The sequence below is a fragment of the Chaetodon auriga genome, chromosome 15 (genome assembly GCF_051107435.1).
Source record: "Chaetodon auriga isolate fChaAug3 chromosome 15, fChaAug3.hap1, whole genome shotgun sequence".
Taxonomy (NCBI): domain Eukaryota; kingdom Metazoa; phylum Chordata; class Actinopteri; order Chaetodontiformes; family Chaetodontidae; genus Chaetodon; species Chaetodon auriga.
The window spans coordinates 17,686,336-17,712,919 of NC_135088.1; the positions used below are offsets into that span (position 1 = coordinate 17,686,336).

The 26,584-nt window shown below is 41.3% G+C and overlaps 2 protein-coding genes across 3 annotated transcripts; one reads left to right on the top strand and one right to left on the bottom strand.

The window, feature by feature from the left end:
- The first annotated feature begins 460 nt into the window (after positions 1 to 460).
- tmlhe (trimethyllysine hydroxylase, epsilon) lies at positions 461 to 6,994 on the top strand. 2 transcript variants are annotated; one of them, XR_013078261.1, is made up of 8 exons: positions 467 to 901; positions 985 to 1,161; positions 3,127 to 3,406; positions 3,590 to 3,709; positions 3,895 to 4,131; positions 4,503 to 4,641; positions 4,788 to 5,012; positions 5,285 to 6,994. XR_013078261.1 is itself a non-coding variant. In XM_076751370.1 (7 exons), the coding sequence occupies exons 1-7, from the start codon at positions 760 to 762 to the stop codon at positions 4,917 to 4,919; spliced, it is 1,227 nt and encodes a 408-aa protein (XP_076607485.1). In that variant the 5' UTR covers positions 461 to 759; the 3' UTR covers positions 4,920 to 6,994. The 2 variants fall into 2 exon arrangements, 1 of the variants encoding a protein (XP_076607485.1); XM_076751370.1 differs by having other exon boundaries at positions 461 to 901; positions 4,788 to 6,994.
- Positions 6,995 to 7,413: 419 nt separating this feature from the next.
- On the bottom strand, positions 7,414 to 12,247 carry LOC143333225 (V-set and immunoglobulin domain-containing protein 1-like). The gene is made up of 7 exons (XM_076751222.1): positions 12,143 to 12,247; positions 11,840 to 12,003; positions 10,860 to 11,067; positions 8,736 to 8,891; positions 8,534 to 8,650; positions 8,285 to 8,429; positions 7,414 to 8,196 (listed from the first exon to the last, which is right to left on the bottom strand). The coding sequence occupies exons 1-7, from the start codon at positions 12,183 to 12,185 to the stop codon at positions 8,100 to 8,102; spliced, it is 930 nt and encodes a 309-aa protein (XP_076607337.1). The 5' UTR covers positions 12,186 to 12,247; the 3' UTR covers positions 7,414 to 8,099.
- Between the last annotated feature and the right edge of the window lie 14,337 nt (positions 12,248 to 26,584).

The following is a 26,584-nucleotide window of genomic DNA, read 5'->3' on the forward strand; positions in this document are numbered from 1 at the left end:
ATAATTTTGCTGCCTTTTTAAAGGGTCCCCCATGGTACCTTTTTTTATTTTATGTGAAATTGTATATTGGGAAATTAAAGAAGAATGCTACAATTTGGCATACAGTGTTGTACTTTTACATAAATTGATGAAAACTGTATTTTATTCGGGATATTATATCGGGTAAAATACACCCGGCGTTAGTGATGGTGTTACTAATTTTAACGTTAGTGTTCCAGGGTTAAATCTATTTGCCTTGACCATATATTTTACTCCATCAACTGTTGTATGGACATGTATGAGTTATTTCCAAAGTCTTCTTCAGTTGCGTCTGGGAGCCACATCCAACAATGAGTAATGCACTTCTTCAAACATCAACTAGTTTCGCAGTTTTCACTCATCTACTCCCGTCTCCCTCATCACGGGTCTGCAAACGCATGGCCGTTGCGTTTCATCCGGGTGTTCAGGTAAAGAAAACCACGCATGCGTCCGGCGTCGCTCGCAGTAAATAGTGCAGCCGATGACTCCAGCACAGACGGCCAGTCATAGGAGTTACTGTGTAGCATTTAATAATTAATCTTACTTTCTTGGAACATTGAGACATTTTATGAGATTAAACACTTACTTGGGTGAAATCGGAGGGGGGGAGGAAACCGCACCTCTTTTTCTTACGGTTCGTGCACCTCCGTCTGCACGCTGACTCCTCGGGAGAGAAGAGGCTGTCATTTTAAGTTTTGGGTTTGCTACTTTAAAGGTCATAAGCGTGTGTCCTCGCCTGGGATGTTTGGAACTTTAAGTAGAAAAGTGCGGCCTGCGCTGCTGCAGGTCCAGATGCTGTCCGGTCCACCATGGACACACAAGCTACAGTTCCGTGCATGTGCTGCGCGTCCTGCAACTCTGCAGTTACTTGAAGACTGTCTCGGTGAGTTCAAATACATTTCAAGCCGATTTCTACATATCTGCGAGGCAAAACTCCTTATTAACCCCTGCATATGAACTCACCAGTGCTCAATTATGGAGGGACGCCGATGCGCTTTAACTACGTGTGGCTGCGGGATCACTGCCGCTCTGCCTCTTCGTACAACTCCAGCACGAACCAGAGAATCCTGGACACTGGGAGCATAGACCTCAACATCCGTCCTGACAGTACAAGTGTGCAGGACGGTCATCTCGTCCTCACATGTGAGTTCGTTAGAAATATTAAGTGTGGAAATAAAAGGGTGCATTGCTGAGGTGGTCTGTCAGGCAGAGCACGGCCAAAGTGTTTTTAAAGCCTTGTCAAGTTCTACTGTCCACAGCTCAGAATATTCAAAATATATGCATCCTAATAACAGTCATAACACATACAGGTTAATTTACCAACTGAGCGAAAGGGGTAAATGCTCTTTTATATGTTCTGCATGTTATTGCTACATTATTGTGCTCCATTGCCCCACTGATAGGGGTTGACTGAACATCACAGACAGTTATGATTAGCTGGAACAAAGATCCTTAAAGTTCCAACCTGAAACGCAGTTTGGTCTTTTAAAATCCTTGCATCAGCCATACACAAAAATTAATAAATCTTCATGGTGCAAGCACAATCTTTTGGCAAAGTTGTGGCAACACAAGCACCAAGAATAGTAGAAGATGTAATAATTTACAACATGTAACCTGAGGTTGGTCATTTACTTTTAGTGAAGCAATGAATTACGTCGAGGAATTGTTTTTAGGAGTATTTGGTTACACATCAAACACTTACTGGAGGAGGGAGCACATTACCATTAATTATAACATGTAGGCCTAAAGGTCTTCTTGCAGGCAAGCCTAGGGGTGGACTTTTCCCTCTGTGGTGGTTTGTTGTCAGGTAATTCTTAGGGTGTGGTCAAGTCTTGGAACAACACCCAGACTGTCACCTGTATACCATAAAAACAATATCTTTACCTTGCACATTTAGACACTGTCACATAAAAAGATGCTCGCTTGAGAGGCCCCAGCAGGCAGAGTGGAACTGGCTCAACCAGCACCAACCCACCCACCACCTGCTCCTGCAAACAAAGGGGGAAAAGCCACGTGGGATTTAGTTGTCTTCTTTTGGAGTAAGAGGAATAACTGGTCCCACAGCAGCCAGGTGTAGAAAAGGAAACAGGTGTTTCAGTGTCGCTTGCCAGGAGCTCATGTGCACATCCTCACATCAACCCCCCCCACACACACACTTTGTGACCCCACAGCCCGAATGGGTCAGGTCAGGAGTAAACAGGAAGATCATTATAGTGCTGGAACAGTCAAGCTTTTAATGCGACAGCAGTGCAGGCAGAGTCTGGCAGCTTGGAGAGCGCCGTGTCTGTGGACGCCTGTCTGGCTCATGCTGCTGACTTCAGACTGACTGATGCCTCCCTGTGGCCTGTTGGGTGCCAACATTTTTTGGATGCTGGGCTGTTTTTATGTATCCACAAGAGTGGCACTGAACCTTACATAAACTGACAAATGAGGACCCGCCAGCCTCAAGACACCTGATGACGCACATACTCCTGTGGGCGTACTGGCACTTGTGCCTCTCCCTGTTAGTGGTGCATATTCAAGGTCAGCTGAGTCTGAGTGTGCACACCCGATCCATGAAGAGTGGCCCTCACAGACTTGTTCAATCTCAATGTTGAAAGGGCCCCAGTAGATACTCATGTTGCACACAGATCAGACCGTGTGCTTACAGGACATATAGATGGTAAATTCTTATGAGCTGTTCTCTAATCCTTTGTAAACTGATGTACTGCAATTCATGTGTCTGTTCATGCACATTGTATAATTGAGATAAAAACAAAACTATAAAATGATCAATAAAACTCAATTCAGTTTATCTAAAGTCAGTCATTTTTATACTTTACCAATCCAGCAGATGGATTAAGAGAGAAGTCCATGCTGTCCAGCAGGTAATCCTTAATGTTGCGAATCATCGTTTTAGATGTTCATTGTAGGTATTGAACAATAGATATACAAAAGTTACATTTTGTTCCAATAATAGTTAACTCACACAATGTGATCTTCCCGATTCTACCTTAACCTTTCATAAATAACTGATTAAGACAAGTCAGCATCAGGTCATGCATACAATCTGATGCAATTCTCCATTAACTGCATCTAATAACCATTTTATCTGTTTCTGTGTCTCAGGGCCTGGTGGTCACGTGTCAAAGTACAGCCTTAACTGGTTAGCTGAGAACAGCTATGAAGGAAAGAAGCAGAGCTCTGTCCAGCCTCGCACCCTTTGGAATTCAGACACCTATAAGCATGCAAACATACCCTCTGCCAAGTGGGACAAGTTTATGAACAGCGATGAAGAGTTAAAGAGGTTTCTTCAGAACTATCTTCTGTACGGGATCGCTTTTGTAGACGGTGTCCCAGCTACAGTTGAGGCCACAGAGGCAGTTACCCAGAGGGTCAGCCTCATCAGGTATTGAGTGGTTCTTCCTGGCCTGTGCATCAGTGAATCTCTGTCTCCTACAGACGACATTCTCATGCAGCTATTCAGCATTAGCCATCTGCATCCAATGGCAGCATTCAGGGCCAATGCAGAGGTTGTTTGGTCCTGTCCACTCAATTCTAATTTGTGTTTTGTGTGTTACTGATCCACAAGGGAGACTACATATGGAAGAATGTGGTGTTTCACTTCGGATTTTTCCAGAGGAGACAGTGCCTACAGCCAGGTGGCTCTGGACCGCCACACTGACACCTCATACTTTCAGGAACCCTGTGGGTAGGTGCAGGAGAGATGCACTGATGTGGGATTCCAAAAGAGCCCTCGTGCAATGGAAGTGAAAGGATAATCAGTGTCACAGCGTCACATCAGCGTAACAGTTTTCATGACGCTTTCATGAAAATATGCTTTTTTATATTGTTCATGCAGCAGCTTTAAAAACACTTTATTGATTGTTGCTGCAGGATCCAGGTTTTCCACTGCCTCAAGCACGAGGGAACTGGAGGAAGGACGCTACTTGTGGATGGCTTCTACGCTGCTGAAAAAGTACGCCAACAGTCTCCTGAAAACTTTGAGCTGCTTGCTCGCGTACCCATCAGGCACGAGTACATTGAAAAGACTGACAGCCACCGAAACCACATGACAGGCATCGGCCCTGTGCTCAGCGTTTATCCTTGGAACAATGAAATCTACTTGATCCGGTACATCAACGCAATTTGATCATGCATTAGTGAAATAGAGGCATTGTATTTACAGGTTCAATGTTTCTCTTAAGGTCCCATCTAATTAGCTTTACTGTTAACGTTTTGCACTATTTTCATCCAATGCATCATTTCTCTTATACATCATTTTATACACACCTGCAATTCATCACGACACATTGTATTTATTACCTTTCAGAAATCTCCTGTTCATGGCTACTGTCGAGCATTTGACTTTAAAGTGGAGATGAAAGATCCACCTTTAGCTTCATATGCTATTTACATCAGGGTAGTTACAATAGTTACTGCAGTTTCTTGCTTATTTTTAGATTATGTTTTTAGATGAATTTCTTGTGTCTTTTTTTCAACAGATACAACAACTATGACCGTTCAGTGATAAACACAATCCCCCATGACCTCATTCAGCGATGGTATGTGGCACATCAAGAGCTGACCACAGAACTAAGGCGGCCAGAGAACGAACTTTGGGTGAAACTGACTCCAGGGACAGTAAGAAATTTAGAAATGCTTCTCCAAAAATCACTTTCAATCAATTGATTTATAGCTTTCGGGTAGCTGAAAAGTAAACAGGAAGTTAAAAATGTAACTGTACTTCAGTGTAATGTAAGGATTTTACCCTCTCTTGTCTACATAAGGTGATTTTCATTGACAACTGGCGTGTCATGCATGGGAGGGAGTCTTTCACCGGCCTGAGGCAGCTCTGTGGATGCTATCTGACCAGAGACGACATCCTCAGCTCTGCACGCTGCTTCGGTTTGCAGGCCTGATGCTGACCTGAAGCTCCCTTCACTTCTGTGCCTTATCGGTTAGCCTGCAGCGCATTCAGAGAGTCAGACCCCTTCACGTTTTTCACACATTACGTAAGAATCTTTTAAAGTCATATATTCCCTCATCAATCCATGCTCAATACCCCATAAGGACAAAAAATGAAAAAGAAATAGTCCAAGCTCTGGCGGGGCCACTCAAGGACATCGAGCGACTCGTTCCTAAGCCTGTGATGTTTTTGTTAGGGTCAGTGTCCTGTTAGATGATGAACTTTGAGCCCAGTCTGGGCTCCTGTACGCTCTGGACCAGGTTTTCATGAAGGATATCTTTGTCTCTTGCTCCACTCTCTCAACCCTGATCCCCACAGCGTGATGCTTCCACTGCCATGCTTCACCATTGGGATAGTATGGTGCAGGTGATGAGCAGTGCCTGGTGTTCTCCAGACATGATGCTTAGAATTGAAGCCCAAGTTCAGTCTTGGTTTCATCAGAACAGAGAATCTTGTTTCTCACTGTCTGTGAGTCCTTTAGCTGCTTTTTGCAAACTCCAGCTGGCTCTCATATGACTGAGGAGAGGCGTCTGTCTGACCACTCTGCCAAGTCCAGATCAGTGGAGCGTAGCAGGGATGGTTGCACTTCTGGAAGTTTCTCCCATCTCCACACAGAATCTCCGGAGCTCAGCCAGGGTGTCCATTGGGTTCTTATTCACTGAGCGTAGATTAATTAGAGAAAAATTTGTTGAACAATTTATGTGAAATAAATGTTGTATTTTCTTATCTTCGTTCATTATTTTGTAATTTATGTTGGTTGTTTTTGGATCATTTTAAAGGTTTATGTACAAATATAGAATAAGAATGTCTCCAATAATACATTTCAAAATGTTTTAAGTTCTCAGATGGCTTCATATTATTGAGCTCATGCGGTCATTTGATCACATGAAATGGTGTAATGGAGAATGAGAGTGTGCAAAATGCATAAAGGAGTCCATAACATTACCCATCAGACAGGATCATACAGTACATTACAGCCATTAGCACTAAACATGTACAAAGTTCAGCTGAGGCTGACGGGAATGTCAGTTGTTTTCACGTGCTCGGACAATTTTGGAAACTATAACGTGATGATTGTGCCATGAATGTCTGCACAAAATTTCTTGGCAATCCACACAAGAGTTCAGATATTTCAATCCGGAACAAAGTGGCAGAGTCCATAGAGTGCTGCTGCGAGCATAGCTAAAAGGAACACTGTATTCAGAGGTGACTAAGCTCAGCTTTGATGTCGTACACCTGAATGAAAACAATGAGTAACTTACTGCAGCTGCATTACACAAAGTTGCATCCAAAGTCAAAGAGTTCAAGTGACACCAGGATTATCGTATGGTTTTTATGTTATTTTACAGTAGCGAGGTGTGTGCTTATAATAGATATGCATGCAATAAATTGTACCTCTCACTCTTATTTTAACATGATGCTTTTTAGAGTCACTGTCAAACCCCTCACGTGATGTAGTAGCCTGGGGCCAAACTCAGACATATTTATTATTACAGAGGGAGTGTGCCCTATGTGGGTAAAGATGGTTGACATAACATGGATTTCTTGGTAGGGTAAGGTAAGGACAACCTCTCTTTGAGTTGTGCCACAGTATGGCAGTGTGCCAGCAGCACACTGAAAGCAGACTCTGTGAATTATTCAACCAAATTAAATTGGTAAAAGTTATTCATTGGTAAGGTGTAACCAGTGTAAGATGAATTCAAATTAAGGTGCAGGGAGGCTCCTCACCTCTCTCCATAAAGATGTCAAGCCACTTAGATAAAGGAAACACACTGAAGTGTCTGTGCTGCCCTTGCTAAATAATCATAAAACAGTGGACCTTAGCATTGGCAGAGGGGTAACCAGGTCGTTTTGCATTGAATTTATGGATTTGATTTGTGCAAAAGAAGGAGCTGTTTAATATTTGCTTTTATTAAAGGGGAAATAAATAATCTGACAGTATAATACAAAATGTCAGTAATTCTTCTGCAGCTGCGCGTAGAGCTGGAGTCAAACCAATGACCCTGTGATTTCTAGCTTTTATTTTCTCCCCTGGAATTGAATGGCTCAGGCTGTCATCACTGCCCTCCTAAACCTCCATGAATGGATACAAAACTGAAAATCTGTGGAAGAATCTGAAGGCTACACATACTCACGGGCCTCTTTTTGATATATTATTGGGATCTCTGTCTAGTTAACCTTTATCCTCCTTATTTTCTAATCTGTGAGAAAAGAAGTTCAGTTTCTCTATTGAGGTAGCCACATGGTTTAGGCTTAAATTTTGATTTGATATCTTAAGAAAGCCACTGAAGCCCAGATGACAAACCTCCATGGTGCTCTCAGGGACTTCAAAATGACTGAATGCTTGAGTTGCAGTGGGCGGCTCCAGTGTGAGTCTGCTGCCACCTAGATGAAACTTGATAGTGTCCATTATGGTCAGACTGGAAGAGTTACATGACTCAACAACTCAGAAAACAAATATTTTATTTAATCAGTATCTCTGAGCATAAGTACATAAAACTGTCATACTTCACCTACAGCTGCTTGGCAGTTTGTATTAGCAAAGATTAATTAAAGATCCATCTGGGAGTCACTGTAATATCCATTAACTGTGCTAGTTGTTGTTATACATTACATATTATAGACATTTTATCATTTAAAAGACTTTAAAATTATTTTATCACCAGTTTTTAAATGCAATAATGTCTTATTATATTACTACACAGTGGATCTCACTGATCATTTGCACGATACAGACTTTCCCCTCATGATATGAACCTTTTATGGAGTGTTTCATACAGTAAATTCAAACATTTGTTCTAACATTATGTCGCTTGTGTATCAAATGCAGGGCTCATCTACAACAATGCCATACTAACTATGAAATGGTAAAACAAATGAAAGCACTACAGACATTGTGTCTTCTACATTCAAGCAGATTTTTAGTAAAAAAAAAAAAAAAAAACTAAAATGAAAAAACAGTTAAAGGCCAAATTGAATTGTAACTTTCTTGATTCAGAAAACGTGACAAAGCGCAGCTTCAGACGTGAGCTCCACCACATTGATTACATTTGAGAGTGACGTACGTTAAAGCCTGAACATCCTGTTGTTCAGAGCGGTGACGTCGCTCCAGTTGTTTTCAACAGGCCTTTTTTTAGGCTCGTGTCTCATCTCCCTCAGCATGGAGGCTGCTGTCTATGGTTGCCTTGGGAACGCCGTCTGAGGCCTCCTGGGCCTGGGGAGAGGTCCTCCTAGTGGACAGAGAGGGAGTTGCTGTTACACGCTTGAATTAGAGGTGACGTGATGAAATGCATCAACATCGAGGGCCTAAAGTCTCACTTCATCTCGTTGCCCTCGGCTGCTTTGACCGCTTTGTACTTGTGCTTCTTCACGGTGTGAACGATGAACCACACAACCAGGATGATGAGGACGCAGCCGAGCAAGGCGCCAATCACTGCACCGGCAATCACTCCATCTCCCACTTCTACACAAACATGCATTTTCAAATCCATGAATCAAGCCCCCTTTTTTGCCTTTTTCAGTTTACTGATGTACATTTTTGCACACTTTCTCAAAACACAAACATACCAGCACTCAGCTCGACCGTGCAGGTGGAATATCCCACAGCATTTGTAGCGTTGCACTGGTACTCCCCAAACTCAAACTGGGATATATTTCTGATTTCCAGTATCCCAGTTGTGGTCACTGAGGAAAGGAGTGCACACATGTTTATGAAAGGATGAATGTTAACAAGCGTACACACACACACACACGCACACACAGTACTCACCTCTTCCCAGAACAGGCCTCCTTGTGTTGGTCTCATCCAGTCTGGTCCAGTTGTATGTCGGGTTCGGGCTCCCACGCTCGCTGTGGCAGGTCAGAGTCACCAGGTGACCTGATTCCACATCACCGTGGATGGCGCAATAAGGAGTAGAGGGCGCCTCTAGCAGACAGCAAGGAGGATGCATGAGTCCGTTATGTGGCTTTACATTTGCTCTTCTAAAATGTCCTCGACTTTATAAAGAAACACATGTTTAATCAACAGATACAATTATGGTAGTTTGACCCAGTGGTTCCCAAACTCAGGGCTGGGCCCCCCTCCAAAGTCTGGATGGTCGTCTGATCATTAATGGGGAAAACACAAAGTTGTGCTGCACAAATTCATATTTACTTTTTGGAGTTTGTCTTTTTTTATGGGAACATTTTTGGATAATTTTAGCACTTTTGGTCTCAAACTATATCTGTCAAATATAATAGAGTAAAATATACTGAAATGTAGCGGACTTGAAGCATAAAATAGCATGAAATAGTCCACAGTCAAGATTGGCTTATGCTAGTGTTTATATAGTGTTTGTATATTTAGTTTCTATTAAACAATTTGATTGATCAAAGACTGAATCAGTGTGGTTGTTAATGCTGCTGGTTGTTTCTGTATGTACCTGTAATCACAACTCAAGAATAATTACTATTACAAAAGTTAGGAGTTGTACTGTAGACTCTATGATTATTAGGAGATAATTATGATCTTAACAATATTCAAAACAGGTCCTGAAAAGTCAAATCAGAGTAGATAAAGATAACATTAATGAACCTGTGATCTTCTACCAACAACACTTCACAGACTTGAGCTAAAATGGCAAGACCTTTGCTTATTGTTCATCGACAGGACGTCACGTGTCCGTCCATTAGTCATCGTGAGGCAGGATGTGTGCTGGGAGTGGCCTCACAGCTCTCTGCTCCTGACTTGTGACTGATTCCTTACTGTGTATTTCATGGAGGCAGTCCACTAATCATTAGGCTTTTTAGCTTGAACATAACTTTATTTTTTAGATCTATTGTTGTCTCGACACGGGCAAAGGCTCACACACTCACTGGTGATTTATAATAGGCTGCTGACTCTCCTTCGAATATCACCATAATTCTATGTAACAGTGAGCAATGATGAAAATCATGTTTGATCCCATGACAGTCACACATACACACCATACCAGCAGCCACACATATTCACAGAGCGCTTACACATGCATCACGTTCAGTATGTGGAAACATTTCCATCAAGCTTATGAAATACCGGACATGTGCTTGGCATGCAGCAGATGCTGATGTATGTTTTGTATGCACTACAAGGATGCAGTCACAGCCCGACTCTAATTTCCAACACTGACGATGAGGAGACTGCTGCAGTAACCATGGAAACTACTGAGGATACTGAGGCCTGCAAGGTTGTCCCTGGTAACTCAGTGAATGAGAGGATCCAAACTGGATGTAATTCCCTAATCACACTATTCAGGGCCACTGTTTTCATAGACGTGTTGATGTTACAACACTGATAATAAATACAGCAATCTCAGCTGTGGAAAGAGCACTTTGAAATATCACTTTGAAATCAAAGTGCTCTCGCCTCCGTGAAATTATTGCTGAAATTTTACGTAGCTACAGTCATTCGCACAGGGTTTTATGTTGAAATACTCAGGTGAGAGTGAAAGAGTAGCTCACTCAGAAGTGACTGATGCAGACCTGCTTTCACAGGAAAAATGCTGAGAGAAAAGACAAACGAGGAGACAGAATGGCTACTACGAGATCGAATCAAAAACAAAATCCGACTGAGTGTGTGCTTTGGCTCTCCCTTTATTGGGTAGCCACGCCCTGACCAGCAGGAGAATAATGGCCGAGGCTCCAGAAGGAGATTCTTTTTTTTTTTTTTTTCTGCATCTTAATAGCTGTTTCAAACAGCATCAGCAGCTCATGTTGTCAGACTCCACCCAGGTCCGGGTGTGAAGGCTAGTTTGAAAGCAGAACATCAGAGCACCAAGCAGACGCAGAAACGATCAGCTGCTTCTGCTTTCACTCAGAACTCAAATATTCAGCCTTGCTGGAGGTAAACGCATTCTTTCCAGTTAACAAAACTTACCGAGAACATACACAATGATATTGGCCTCAGACTGTCCGTCCACGTCGGGAAAGTTGTGAACCTCACAGGTGTAGACTCCAGCATCTGATGGTTTCATGTTGCTTATTGTTATTGAGGCGTTGTTGGTCGTGGCGGGAGAAGAGGGAGGCTGAAGCCTGCCCTCGTAAGAACTTGTAATGACATCCTTTCCTGATTGATAGTAATACACCTGGAAGCAAACCACAGCAAGTTAGACTGTTGTCCCCAGGGCCTAAATGAATGACTTTTCCTGTATCACGTCCAAAGGATGGTGGCATTTTAATTAAAAAGTCATTTATTTTAAAAGTCTGCATAATAATTCTACTCATTAATAACTTCAATCAATCATTTAGAGTAGTGTTTTTATTAAAAGTGCTTTTATCTGATTTCTCAATCACAGGCTCTGTTGACTCACTGAGGTGTGTCTCTGAAAGGACAGGCGCCATCCTGTGTGTGAGCGCGCAAAAGATGTGTTTTTGGTGAATGTTCAAGCTTTGTAACGACTTTCAGCATCGTTTCAAATACGAGCCACTGAGATTTTGGATATTGTCCGAAATGTTGTTCTTTCATAAGTTTCCACCCGATGGAAATCCACAATAAGGCATTTGGCAACAAGCTTTGACTTTGTTCTGCATTTGCAAACTTGAAAGAAACACATAATGACTGATGTCTTTACAATATCACTCCAAGCCTTGTGCAGTCATTAAACAAACACATAATGATTAAAGAGTGGCTTTTGAGCTCAGTTGATTTCATTGGATATATTCAGATCTTTCTCACTTTTTATCAATTAAATCACTGAGCCTGATATTAAATCACTGATATTACCTGATATTTCCGACCATCTCTACCTCCCAGTCGATAATGCGACACATTTTAAGCACATTTAACCACATCAAAATTGCCTTACTGCAAAACTCTGATCTGAGCAGCAGTGCGTGGGTGTGTGTGTGTGTGTCTACCTGCTGTGGCTTCATGGAGGACGATGAAACAAAGTCCCACTGGACGGTAAGGCTGCTGGTGGTCTGCTCAGTAGTCACAAACGTACATTGAAGGAGGACAGTTCCACCCACTGTAACATTGACGTATTTCTGCGGAGTCTTGACTGTGATCAGTTCGACACATCCTGCACAGGAACACATTAAACAGGACTCAACTACATATAATCCAAACATAATCGTTCTTCACAAAAACCACCATGAAACGCAAACCTACCCCTGAAAAAATCCCCAAAACATAAGATGAAGCAGCAGAAATGTAGTTACCTATGATGCTTATAAGCACAAACAAGCGCAGCGTGGAGCACATCTTCAGAGAATGGAGGAGCGCACTCACAGAGCTTCTTAAGAACTGAACTTTCCACAGTCTCCAGCACTGACTACAGCAAGCGGCACCGGAAGAGAGGACAAAAACGTTACAGTATCATAGGCAAGGTTAGAGTCTGCCTCGTAATGGACTGGCTGATACTGGGCACGTTGATAACACAATGTTTGCATATCCATGTTTGCCAGACTGGGTGTGTATAGTCTGTTGTTTTTCAAAAAACGCCGTTTTAGCCGTTAATAATTTCGGGTGGGGGTGAAGAAAATGAGAAATGAAGAAAAACAACTCACCTGTTCGTTCATGCATGAATTAACACAGTGTGCATTTTAAACTACAGCTAATCAAGTCACAGTCGGTGCAGCCCATTGTGTGTGTTTGAGGTTGTTGACTTTATGTGGCAGGTCAGGACCACAGTGTGTTCTGACACTAATGGTTAATTCATTTTTCAGTACTTTGGCAGTAGTTTCACTCCAGCTCATCACTCCATCCTCCTTGTCTTGTAAGTCATTCTGGGTCAGGGCTTCTGGCGAAGGAATTAATGTAATTTAATCTCCACCTGGCCTTTATCGCTTGCCTCAAGGATGTGTAAGCCAAAGCAGCGCAACATGCTGCTTATCATTGGGGAGTTCACTCCCTGGTGCTGCGTACTTAATAAAGCCAGTTTCACCTTTGTCATTTTCGCTCACGCAGTGTGGAGCACAATGCTGTCGGAGAGACAGTGAATCACACATGCTTAATTGTCTATAATTACCAGAAGCTGACATAAGTGATTAACAATGTGAAAAATGTTGATCAGGGGTGACTGGAGGGGTGAGGGAGGGAGGCGGTGGGTAATGTAGAAAGTGGAGGGAGGTGTGTGGAGCTCATTATCCGGAAGACACTCCCGTGATAGGTTTGGAGATGAGATGATGTCCAAAGGCTTTGAACAGAACAACATGTGTTGGGCAGAACTGTACAAGGAAAAAAAAAACAAAGGGCAGTCTTTTAATAGATGAAATCAACAGCATGACTCATGACCAACTCACCAGAATCCAAGACTGAGACACGGTTATGAAGATTCAAGTTGCCAGCGTGAGTAAGTAAGTGATAAGAGGGGGTGAATGAAAGTTTTCTTCTGATTCCATAAAGTCAAGTGGGACAACCAAAAAGAGTGAGTACATTCAGAAATAACGCACACATTTGTTTAGATTTATGAAATACTGATGCTCCATATCTGTGGTGTATAATTTGCAAAATGATACCAAAATGAAGAACAGTTTGTAGGACTTTACATGTGTGAACACTGACGGCCAACAGCCATGCTAGCAACTCTGTGAGGCTGTATTTAAGTACAGCGAGGCTTTGAGCTAACTGATCGCATGTTCATGATGGTAATGTTAACATGCCGATGTTTAAGTATGATGTTTACCATGTTCACCGTATTAGGTTAACATGGTAGTGGGCTAATATTTGCTAATTAGCGCTAAACACAAAGTACAGATGAGGCTGATGGAAATGTCAATAGTTTTCTAGGTATTTTGCTACAAACCTACAGAAGACGAGCACGTCCCTGCTTGCAATTATTTTACATTTCATCTCAAGAGCATGAGTTCATCATTTCGTTATTTCAAGATAGTAAAACTCGTTTTCTCATAATGTCGAGATAATTTATCATGAGAAAACGACTTTCAGCAGGATCACTGAGGTGCATCCGGCCTTGTCTTCTCCTTAAATGATGAGGACTGATCTGAATGTCATCTTTCACTATAAGGCACAATGTAGTTTCTGCCCGTGTTAGACACTGATAGAAATGCAGGCTGATGTGCTGATCAATAATGGCTCCTCTTGATCTGACATTTTCATCTTAAATAAGTTGCTACAGTTGTGAAGACACCATGGATGCATGCTGGCATGGCACTCCTGATCGCCGACTGACATCAGAAGAACTATGAGAAAACAAACTTCTCATGATAATGACTGAATAATCACTTTATCACAAGATAACAAATCTCTTTTTCTCGAGATATCAATTAACTCATGATCTTGTGAGAAAAGCTTTGAAAAAAATGCTCGTAAGTGCAGCCATTTTCACCAGAGTCATTAATATTGATCCTCTGGGCAGCATGTACAGAAAGCAATCCATCCAATACATGTTGAGACAGCTGAGTCTGGCTCCACTGACCATCCTGAGAGCCCTGCTGCCAGCATGCTAAAAACATCGCTTAAAATTTCTACAGTAACAAATAATCTCCAAAATTGTACAATAGATTGTAGCCATGTGATTGATTCACCTCTTAGCATACAATACAATCACATCAATGGCTCCTCAGTTACTATTCTGAATGTGAGTGGACGGCCGGTGACGAATCCGCCCCCAGAGTGCACAAACAGAGCTGTCTAACACAGTGGAATGAAGGCTGCTGGGCCTGAAACTGTGTCCTACTCAAACCTCCAGCAGCTTTCAGTGCAATACCTCCACACAGACTTATTCATCCACCCACCACAACCAGTGTTTCCCTGTCAGCAGACTGCGAGGAGGTGTGAGTCAGAGCTTTGGCTCAGAAACTGTGAGTAGGTCTACAAATCGGAGGTGTGGTGTTTTCTTTTCCTTCACGACGGCCCTGCCTGGGGATTGCTTTCACGTGATTACAACAGCATATAATCAAGTATTCATCAATTGATTACTGCAGTAATGTGTTCACGTGCATTGTTCAATAGCAGGAACAGTTTGGTTGAGATACTGTAACTGCTGTTGCTATTAAGGAAGACAGATATGCAGTTCAGAAGGTGGCCAGCAGATGACAGACGAGGCTGTTAGATGTTAGATGTTGAGTGTGTATCTGTGTGTGTGTGTGTGTGTTGGGGTGCAGCTGTTGGCAACAGAGCCAAGAGCGCCACACTCTGGCCTCACTCCCCCTCACCCTCCTCTCCTGCTGTCTCACGCCACAGAAATGAAAAATATATAGGCCAGACATTTAGCATGGCTTCACTTATTGTCCCTACAGGTATCAAGCAGCCACTTAGAAAAATAATGATGCTACAAAACCAAACCACATCTGAGAGGTGGGGAACACACAACCTCAAAGAGCGGCGTGAAACATCATCTGACTCACACAAGACTAAAGGTCGCCTTTGCATTGCATTATTTTTTTTCTTGGCACTAAAAGCCAAACGCGGTGACACTAAACTATCATCTCACATTGGCATCAAATGCAAACAAAGCACCGCTTTCACCGAGACTGACACAACTGTGCGAATAAAACTTAAAAAAGCTCGGGCGCAGATAGTCAGAGGTAACGTCTCCTGATACTTGTGTCATCTCTGAAACACAGTCTGTCATTGCAGACGGTGACCTATCACAAACTGTTTAAGACAGAAAGCATGAAAGGATGAGCAGAGGAAGGGGGAAAGTTTATATGAGCAAACAGGCTAATTGACAGCCCGTCAGTGCTGCATTTAAGATCTAACTTTCATAAAGTGCTGGCAGTAAGAAAAAAAAAAAAGAAAAAAAAAAGGAGCAAGCACATAGTTGACCCTTATTGGCTAAGACACATTATGTTCCCATATCCACTTTGTCTAATGGCATTTTTGATCATCTAAAATCTGTCCTTCAGTGACTGACTTCAATCCAGGGAAAATGCCAAAATAAATTGAGAAGCAGGCTGTTGAGATTTGCCAGAAAAGTGTAATTTTATGCATTTGACTTGTGATCTTAATTTAACTGAAAGATTTCGCTTGGCTTGAGGAAGTTTGCGTTTTCCACGCAGAATGCCGAACTGATGCGTTCGGTGATTCTCAGGGTGCTTTCTCTGTGACTAACATGAAGTAGTGGAGGGAGATTTCCGCGTCTTCCAATGAGATCTTGTGTGTTGATTGATATTCATGGGATAATGCAAACGTTGGAGGGCAATGACAAGCTCAAACACAGCCGGGATCAATTAATTGTGAAAAATTGCCTTTGACACAGATGACATGTGCAGTCACATTCATCATACAATATGCAGTGTATACATTTTCTCTAGCACAGACTGTAACTATAATCTCACCTTTAACTGCTCCACCAACACCTCCACCCCCCTCTCTGCCTTTGCTATACCCTGAGATTTTCTGATGCCCCTGGAGGGGGTCGGGTTTAGCGGTTCAGCTGTGGTCACATTGCATAAAAGAGATGCGTCTTAATATTTTATTAGACACATTATGTTTCCACTCTTCTTCCTCTCTTCACTCTCTTTTCAACCCCCAAACAAGAACTCCATGGCAACCCACATGAACATCCTGCAGAAGGAAAGTAGATGGACACACTGCGCGACAGGAGGTGGAAGCATGCCTGACATTTTATCGTGTCAAAGATGCTCAAAGAATTTGTGATTCTTGTAAAGCATGAACACATTTAATTGTTTGTTGACTGAATAATTGAAGATTTTAGTGGACATTATCTATCCAGCAGATCCAGGGAGAAACTGGTTACAGTAAATCCGATGGAAACTGGACATCTTTTCCCTGAATTGGTGGCACCACTGTGTTGTAAAGTCTACAGTGATGTGCATCCATTAACATGAGCTTTGTTTGAAACGCTGGATTGAATATTGAATCATGACAATCATGACTGTAATACCAAAAGCGCAGCATTGTTGACCTTTCTTTATCATTTTTTTGCACCAGAATGTTTCAAATATTCCATATAGACTGAAACCTTCATGCATTACTCGGTTAAAACAATTAATTTAACACACGTATGTGGCGGAAAGAACAAGCAATTCTAAGCCGCAATGCCAAAGCATTCACTGCTTTTTGGCCACTTTCATTTTTTTTTCTTTCTCACACGGGAACAGCCATCAATTTCTGACCCATGTTAATGGACCTTTTCAATATTTTATGTTTTTATATGGAGTGCTGACAATAGAACACAGAAATGGAAGGCACATTCTGCCGAGCTACTTCACTGACTCTGTATCCATCTTCTCAACAGAGCTATGCACTCCAATGCAGAAACAGCCAATCCATGGAGAGAAAGATGAAAACACAGGAAAACCTGCTGAAGCTGCATGTTTTATATTCTATCCATACTAAACATGAAGTGTTGAAATAAAGCAGAAGTATTTGTACATTCTGTTATCTCCATTGTTTCCCAAAGACCTTACCTATGGTGCTTTGCGATGAATTATAATGGTATAACGTGATCTTGATTTAATATAGGTGGATCTGTGCATCCTTGCATGTTGGACGTATTATTTATACACCTTCCCTTCTCACAAGGTCAACTCTCTTAGCGGCGTAATCAACTGTTGAAGTGCTTGGTAGAGGCGACTCGGAGTAAATTAAAAGAAATCAATTAGGTGAGACAAACCTGTGCATTAAATCTGCCTTGTATCTAAAGGCTGACATGTCAGGAGAGGATCATTACACGGGGCACAGCTACGAGAGGGGGCATACATCACACACAACAACGACATGAAAGGAGCTTAGACACAATTCGTTTAAAGACAGCAATAAGTCAAATCAAGTTTGAGAATCCACCGTGTGAAAGTTCATGACAAGCTCACTTTTGGGCATAAAGGTGGAAAATGCTGCATCCAGGTGTGGCTGGATTGTAGATGGATCTGTGGATGACAGGAGAAATCCACCACTTACAGTTAACAGAAGTCAATCTATTTCATCTCAACTCTCTGCTTGTATTTGCTTTAATGATCCATGATACAAGCAGACATCGCTAAAGCCCTGTGATCAGATCACATTTAAAACAGACACTGCATGTCGTTTGGTTGGTCCAAATAAATAAAGTATGGCTCCATTACTGCGTCTCTATTAGTGATGTTGTCACAGCAAACTCAGTAAAGATGCTGCTTTACCACAACTCGAACTAATGACCTGCTCGCATATTAGTGACATTGATTCTGTCCAAGTATGAAGGTCCCCTGTTATCTATTAGTCGCTTCTCATTCTGTCAGATCGATATTTGACCTCTGACCTTTAAATCAGTCTTGCTAATATATATAAATTCTGGTTATAACAGTGCTCTCCAAAGCTCAAGGAGAAGAGTAACTGTGGCCACTAATCAATCGTTGAATGATGGAGATTTTCGAGCACGTATATGATGTATAAGAAAATACTGTATGTTTTATAGTTCTTGCAATAAAACCTTTCAACATCACCCTCTAATATCTTTAATTGTAGTTGACTAAATGCTGTTGTTTGCTTCCAATGTAGCAAGAAATATGCAACAAATGGATATTTCTGAACAATATCGTTAAGCATCAGAATTTAAGCTTTTTTCTTAAGGCTTTGTGTTGAGAAAGAGTTCTAAAACAGCCAGAGTCTAAATGATGTATCACTTTTAATGCTACATGATATTTAAAAATCATCATCCTCATCGTAGGCCACATTTTCTGACTAAACATGTTGTGTGAAGTTCATTGCATCCTGTGCTGGAAACTTACTATGCACTACATACAGTACATTGGAAACTTAGAGAATGATTCTCTGCCCTTTAACTGTGCTGCTACGGCCTTTTCTTGCCCCAATGCATTATTTATAGTAAAGCAGCCATGTCTGAAAAAAGAACTGGTATGGAGCAGAAAAAGGGGAAGTGTGGAAAAACAAGAGCAAGGTCGGCTGTAGCTATTATTTTAATGGCTGCCAGGTAGCTGTTTTGCATGTTTGCGGACAGGTGTACAACAGCTATCCAGCTTGGTAGCTGGTAACTTTTTTTTTTTTATAAGGCAAACCACAAACAAAAATATAGTGGTCAAAAAGAGTTAGTGAATCAGTGCTTCACTCTCAGGATCCTGATATTGTGCTTGCTGCATTGTCACACTGTCATGGCTTACTGGCACACTTGAATGGAACACAGCCATTGCCATTGTTATTAGCAACACACGTTTTTCCTGCCATGCCAAGTCAGAATCATAGGCCTATTGGCTGGCAGCACAGCTGACCCTGCGCTATCCCTCGACAGAGGCAAGCAGATGAAAGACTTCACCATCTTAACCGCTAGACCACAGGGACACCCGCCAATGTGCTTTATTGACAGTATTTTTTTTTCTCCCAACAATTTCAAATAACTGAAATCTCATTAATTTCGATATAATTTTGATATGAGAACTTAAAGGACCAGTGTGTAAGATTTAGGGGTATGCATAGGCAGAGATGGAATATAAGAATCATATTTTATGTTGTGTATAATCAACACAGGAGCTGTTCTGTTGTTGTTATGATAGAATAAGCTCTTTATATCTACAGCGGGAGCAGGTCCTCTTCTACAGAGTTTGCCATGTTTCTACAGTAGCCCAGATGGACAAACCAAACACTGGCTCTAGAGCGCCTTTCACATTTTTTTTTTTTTTGCAAATTTCACCCCACCATAGATTCTCCTACACACTTGGAAAGGGAGCGGTGAGGCCAGGGGTATTTAGTTGGTTGCAATCTGGAACCTCACCACCAGATGCCACTAAATCCTTCACACTGGTCTTTTAACTGTTTTTAGCTGTGGCTCTAGGTATGGCAATGTGGATCCACCACTTGGGTCCAGATATATCTCAAAAACTATTGGATGGATTGCCTTGAAAGTACACAAATTTATGGTGCCCAGAGGAAGAATCGTTGTGACTTTGGTGCCTCTCTGGCTTTTCTTCTAGCGCCACCAGCAGGTAAAAGTTTACATTTGGCCTTTGAAATATCTCAACATCCACTTGATGGATTCATGTAAGCATTTGTACAGACATTCATGGTTCCCAGATGTGTCCTAATGGCTTTAGCGATCATCAGATCAAAACTTCAATTTGTCTGATACTTTAGTTTATGACAAAATATTTGCAAAGCTAATGACATTCCCATCAGCCTCAGCTGTACTTTGTGTTCAGTGGTAATTAGATGATTTGGCATGCTAACATCATTATGAGCATGTTACCATGCTGATATTAGCATTTAGCTCGAAACACCACTGTGCCTAAGCCCCACAGAGTTGCTAGCATGGCTGTGGACTCCTAGTCTTGATTAATCTCCTCCTGTTCTAAAATAATTGCATTGAATCAAATACTTGAGTCAGGATTTCGCGGACGACGGGCCAGGTAATATAACACACATTCAGTTCTATCTTTCATGAAGTACAATGAAGTTATATTTCCCCATCATAAATAGCTATCAGAAAACTCATATTAACTTTGTACTGTAATAACAGAGGTAAGTTATGCATCACCAAATCCCACACCCGAACCCTTTCCCAAATCTGCATACACATGATGTGTAGAGTGTGCTCTCATGTCCACTTTACTTTATGCTGTACATCCTAAAAGTTGCACACTGAGCTGCGTATGTGTCATTTGTGTGCATGAGGCCCCAGGTCCTACTCCTGACGACATTGACGTATTAGTGTCTGGGGATGTCACTGCTCAAAAATCATTAATGAAGCCTGGAAGTGATGACTATTTAAAGCCAACAACACAATCTGGCATACATCGATGTCCAACCATCCACCCATTTTCTAAACGGTTGCTGAGGGCTGGAGACCATCCCAGCATGCACAGAGCATGAGGCATGGACATGTTGCCAGTCTGTCACATACTGTTGCTAACCCACATGTGGACAGACACATTCACACCCACATTCACACCTACAGGCAATTTAGAGTCTCCTGTGAACCTAACCTGTGTCTTTGGACTGAGAGGAGACTGAAGCCCTCAGCGGACATCCACACAGACATGGGGTGAACATGTAAACTCCACACAGAAAGGCCCCTGCCCTCCTTATATTGTACAAAGGTGAGATTTTTGTGCTTGTCAGCTGTTACAGGCCAGATGTATGTACAAACATCATCGATGTAAACAGCACCGAGACAGCATCAGATAACATTAATAACTTTGTAATTTGTCTGTGTATTAAAAGCCCTGTCAGTTTTTGTGGAAGTGACAGCGGATTCCAGTCCTGTGTTTTGAATTTTGTTTGGCGGGAGCGACTCTCTGATTCTTTTAGACCACAGATTGTGCTTTTAATCAGGTTGTTGCATCACGAGGAACTCAAAAGTGGGGGTAGATGTTGTACCGAAAGGCCCCCAAAGCCCCTCTGCTATGAATCTATAAAATCAATGAGCTGAGCAGCTGCAATGTTTGGACAGAAACACATTGCCTCCTTGTGCTTAGAGGTGTACAAAGAACATAATAATTCACTGCTACTCATTACTGCTCTCTGTGCTCCAGGTGCAGTCACATTTAGAGGCTGTTCACCTTCACCACCTAAACATTTGCTGTAGCTCAAACCCAAAAAGAGTGGATCCAACAAGAAAAAACAAAACAAAACAAAAAAAACCCAAATGTGCTACCATATATAGCATCATGTCCTTGACGAGAGGACAAAAAAGTCTCAGCAAAGAGTTTCAACGGCATCTGTCCTTGTGACAGAACTAATTAATTATCTTGTGGTTTGTAGATGTTGAACTCAAAGTGCCCCAGACAGGCCACAAAGCTACTTTATCCAACCTGTACTACAGTATATAAGTTTTACTCTTGATATATTTGCCAACAATGTCCAAAAAATACAATTTAGTAGTTCCTGAATTGAAAAAGGGGCAAATATTACACTTGTCAGCAGGAGTCACTTTGCGTCTTTATTCAGGAAATAGGGTATGAAAGGAGGTATGTTCTCATAAACGCGCAATGTTTTTGTAATCAAATTAAAAGAAGATAATCTTTTCTTAATTTTTGTTTTGGGACTGTCTTCATATCCAACAGTCCTTATCAAAAGCAAAACACCAGCGAAGAGGTGAGAGCTCTGACAACAACCTGGAATAGCAATGGTAAATACCTGATTTTATCCTCTTATTTTGCAACATTGTATGCTATTTACCTTTTGGGGACTAATACCTGAACAGAAATTAATAAAAAGTCAAATGAAACAATGTATTAGTCCTCAAAGGGCAAATGAAAAGACATTAACTTTCTTTACTGTATAAGCCTTTATTTGTAAAAAGTCTGTTGTTTGAATGATAACCCTTTTTATACCACATACTTGAACACCTTGTATTTGTAAAAAACACATTTTGTTCAAACACCTAAAAAAGCTGATTGACACTATAACATTAATTTGCACTGACAAAAAAAATACAACTTCATACTACACAAATGTTGATTCCATGAGTACTGATACTCCAAATGAAATCAAACACCTTATTAAACAACTGAATCAAATAAGCGCCCAATGAGAACAAAACAATTACAGTACAAAAACCAAATGCATTTTTCTTCCAGTGCCAGTATATCAGATGAATTACATTTCCTTCTTATGATAAAACAACAACAACAGTAAGAATAACAATCCATAACAAATGCAACAAATACAATAAATCAGAAATGAACACAGAAATGAATAAAATCATTTACTAATTCATACTGAAAAATAAAATGGGCTGTTGGTCTTTTGTGGGTTTCTTTCTTTTAGTTACCAATTTTTATAAAGTGTGGAAAATCATTCTCACCTACTGGTTAAACATGAGACAGTCTCCCTGGTATGCTCTTTCAAAGAGGGAGGTATACTGATGTGTAACTGGGAATCAGCACAGCTTCTTGCAAGTATCATCATACAGTAATCGACAACAGACCATAACCAGAGGCAACTTATTAAAGAGAAAATACAGGGAACACCCACTCAGTGTGCAATCACATGGCTTACGTTCAGATGCTACTGGTGAGCATCCTTTACATCCTTTGTAGTTGAAGGGCGATTGATGTTAATGCTTATGCTGAACCTGATAAAACTACAGCATGCACTTGGTGCATCTATTCCAAATCGCGTGATTTACAGTAAATACATTATATAGAAGTACACGTTGGTGATCCACACGAATCACGCGATGCACGTTCTATGTTGACATTTTTCTTCCAGTTTTACGAACAGTTTGTTTCACAAAGATTTATAGAGCTGGCTGTAAAACAAGTGCAATTTGAGCATGTAAACACTGGATCTTTCTTTTCCTGGTTGTGGAGATGAATCGGATGGTGTGGAGTAAAAATATATGAAAATAAACCTTTCAAAACTCAGGTCATGCAAAACAAAACCTACAGGGTACATACAAAATAATGAATGCACCAGCAAAAGTTCTTCCAACAGTGAGGAGCCTGTCAGCCTTGGTCTGGTGTTTGGTGGATGAAATTGTCTTGCATGGGTGTGGTCCTGTCTTGCATTAGAGGTCAGCCTCAACGCTCTTCATAACTCACAGGACAGTTTTGTGGTCACAGGTCCCGCCCATCATGCATCTCTCTCTCTTTTTTTTTTTTTTTTTTGAGGGAGTGTTGTGATCCCAGGTGAAACACCCTAACATGAAGACTGGAGTCAGAAAAAAATAAAATAAAATAACATTATTTATAAGTTTTACTATAGTAGGTCCAAGCTGGTTTATGGCACTGACTGAAACAGATTAATCACACTGTAACGCTGAATGTAACTTACTCCTACAGAACTAAGGGGTGTTTGTGGAACTGTTTTTCATCTTTACATGTATCCTGGGGACAGTTTTCTATCAATACCCTCAATGTAGCTAGACATATTTACTTGTGGGAGCTTGCCCACAGACATAGACTTCTGCTGTTAGCAAGTGAGCAGCTGCACTTGGGCAATTGGCTAAGTGCCTTGCTCAAGGGCACACGTGACTGTCTTATTGAGGAGCAGGAAAGAACATCCCACTCGCCTTCTTAAGGCTATCCTGCTCCCCTAGCCTCTATAAGCCAGCTAGCCGACGATGCCCATCATTTTTTTTTCAGTCGGATTCATGGACGATGGCTGAGGTAAACGCTGCTGCTGCTATACTGTGCTGAAATCTCCTGCAAATCCTAAATTCAGACATGACAAAAGGGAATGCCCAACTAGAGAATTTCATTAACGAGGCCACCATCCCATGTGCTGACAGTGAACCAAGGCATATGTAATTTCCAGGAATCTTCAACAGCATTAGCATTAGACTTGTTCTTAAGGGAGCGGGTGAACCAATACAAACTTAGAGCCACCAGAAACTCCGTCACTGTGAGAGGACTTTGCATTGAGTTCTCCATTATTTTGTTCACACCATGTATTTCTTGTGTTTCATTTTTTAGGTTTCGTTTGCAGAAGTATGCCAATGCTAGAGAAGCTGTCCATGCCATTAGCAGTGAGGCTAGCTGGTATTACGAACTGCCATGTTTTTGTTCATGCATTAAGAACTATTAAGTGAAAGATATCATATTTACAGTACAATTCACATGTAATTACACATATACACTAGAGGCAAGAAAATTCACATTGAAATCAGTTCAACACTTTTTTTTCTCCTCCTCTACTCCTTGAACATATGTGTCAAAAGAAATCTATTTTCTCTCTTGTATAAGCAAATATCCTAAAGTAAAAGCATAGAACAAAAGATCCTCACAGCTTTTGGGATGAATGTGCTGATTTCATGTCCAGAAAGCAGGTAATACATGTTCTGAGTGAAATGAGTGATATTTACTGTGAGCATGCAAGGGCTGCTAACGTTTCTCCTCTGTATGCGTTTGGAGTTTGTTTAAGATATGCATCGGCTATCTCGAAAGAAATTATACCTGAATAGGCATGTTTGTATTCATTTATTGGGAATAAACCAACCTGAATGACAATTTGATACTTGTGTTAGTTTGCGTTATAAAATGTAAGTGCATTTCATTGAAACCACAAAGCGGATGGATCAGGCTTCTTTCTGGTCGAACACGTTGATTTGAATTAGCTGAAATAACTCTCATGCTTGCCTTACGTCCCACATTTTTACAATGTGTTTGTCTTGCACCGGAACAAATAGCATCCTCTGGCCTCACAGATCCATCATATTACCTTTTAACAGTTTGATAAGCTGTTATTGTGCAGACCGGGATGAAATGATGCAAAGACAAGTGTATTATTTGACTGAACTTGCATTCATTAGCCAATGTTACCACCTTGCTTTTTTTCCCAAATATTCTTAAGGACAAGGTTACCTGAAACACGAATGTGCACATTTGTAATGACCGCCATGAAAGCGCCTGAATACGCCTGACTCAGATGCCTCCACGCACATCAAACATTTGACGTCTCAAATGAGAAGAATTTGTAAGTTATGCATCTCTCAGGAATGTATATCATGAGTTAAAGGGGAGCTCCACAGATTTTACACATCAAAGTCTGTTTACATGAGCTGCACTGCATATGTGGAAAAAAAAAGTTGGCCAGAAGGAGCTGTGTGAACTCTGATAAATGCCTCAAATGATGTCACTTGAGTCAGCTGGTTGTGAAACTGTGAAAATGAAAAACAATCTGGGGGTGTGGAGTTAGAAAGAGCTTACCGGGCCTCTGTAGCCCACTCCTCGCCTCTGCTTGAGGCTAGAGGTGCTAGGCCACATTAGCCGCACCTAGCGTAACAAACCCCTCTGACAAACTGTCTGTGGTTGAGCTGCATCATGGGTAATGTAGACCAGATTTTGACAAGGAAAATTAAGAATATGTGGAATAAAAAAGGCGACATCTCTGGTTCTGCTGCATTGATTTTTGATGCTTTTTCATGAGTGCAACAATTTTAAAAGGAGTGCTATGCTAAACCTGCAGAGCACTCCTTTAAAACTGGTAATGAGCATTCCGAACCAAGCTGTGAAAGACTGCATGTTGAAACATCTGATGCTACTGTATTCAAGTTCATTGAAATTCAATCCTAATTCACCCCTATTTGGCAACTTTTGAAGAACTCTGCGTATTTGTGCACAATAACATATGGCACCACTTCAGCTGTTACTCCTACCATTCACCCACAGTATAATACTGAATATGTATTCTCTACTTAACACAATACAACCCGCTTCAGAGCTTGGAGATAAAATTCTTACCCGGAAGCCATTTTCTCACAATACTCGCTGCTACTTTAGTTCATTGTGGCACTTGTTGACTCACAGTCACTTTTTTGACAACAAATTCACTTTCTTAACATTTAAGAGTAATCACTATGTTTTGGTCATGTAATCCTTTGGACCTCACAGTTGACTGAGAGACAAACAACAGATTGTTCAGCTGCAGACAGAAACATAAACCTCAGCTCTGTACGTCTTCCTGTCACTCTCACCACTTTTAGATACTTCCTGTTTAGTTTCATGGATTAAAGGTGGTTGTTTTTGTTCCGTTCTTCTGCTTCTACAGGACAGTGACGACGATGCATAAAATTTAAACAAAAGGAAATACTAAACTGGGATCACAGCTCGGGCCACATCACTGTACAAACTTCACTATGACTTGCGGAGACAAATTGGTTTCTCATCAGTTTTCCTTTTTGAAGACACTGTGTGCGCACTGCGTTCCAGAGGGGAGTGGGTATTTCTGATGCTAAACTGATTACTCTGCAGCCCTTCCATCTTCCTCTTGTCCCCATGTGTTTGTTTCCGTTGGTACATTTC

Coding starts and splice junctions, on each gene's coding strand:
- tmlhe (XM_076751370.1), top strand. CDS start 760: ATGTTTGGAACTTTAAGTAGAAAAGTGCGGCCTGCGCTGCTGCAGGTC. Junction 4,132..4,502: donor AATGAAATCTACTTGATCCG/GTACATCAACGC, acceptor TTTTTTCAACAG/ATACAACAACTATGACCGTT. Junction 4,642..4,787: donor TGAAACTGACTCCAGGGACA/GTAAGAAATTTA, acceptor TGTCTACATAAG/GTGATTTTCATTGACAACTG.
- LOC143333225 (XM_076751222.1), bottom strand. CDS start 12,185: ATGTGCTCCACGCTGCGCTTGTTTGTGCTTATAAGCATCATAG. Junction 8,651..8,735: donor GAGGCCTGTTCTGGGAAGAG/GTGAGTACTGTG, acceptor TCCTTTCCTCAG/TGACCACAACTGGGATACTG. Junction 8,197..8,284: donor GCCGAGGGCAACGAGATGAA/GTGAGACTTTAG, acceptor TCTGTCCACTAG/GAGGACCTCTCCCCAGGCCC.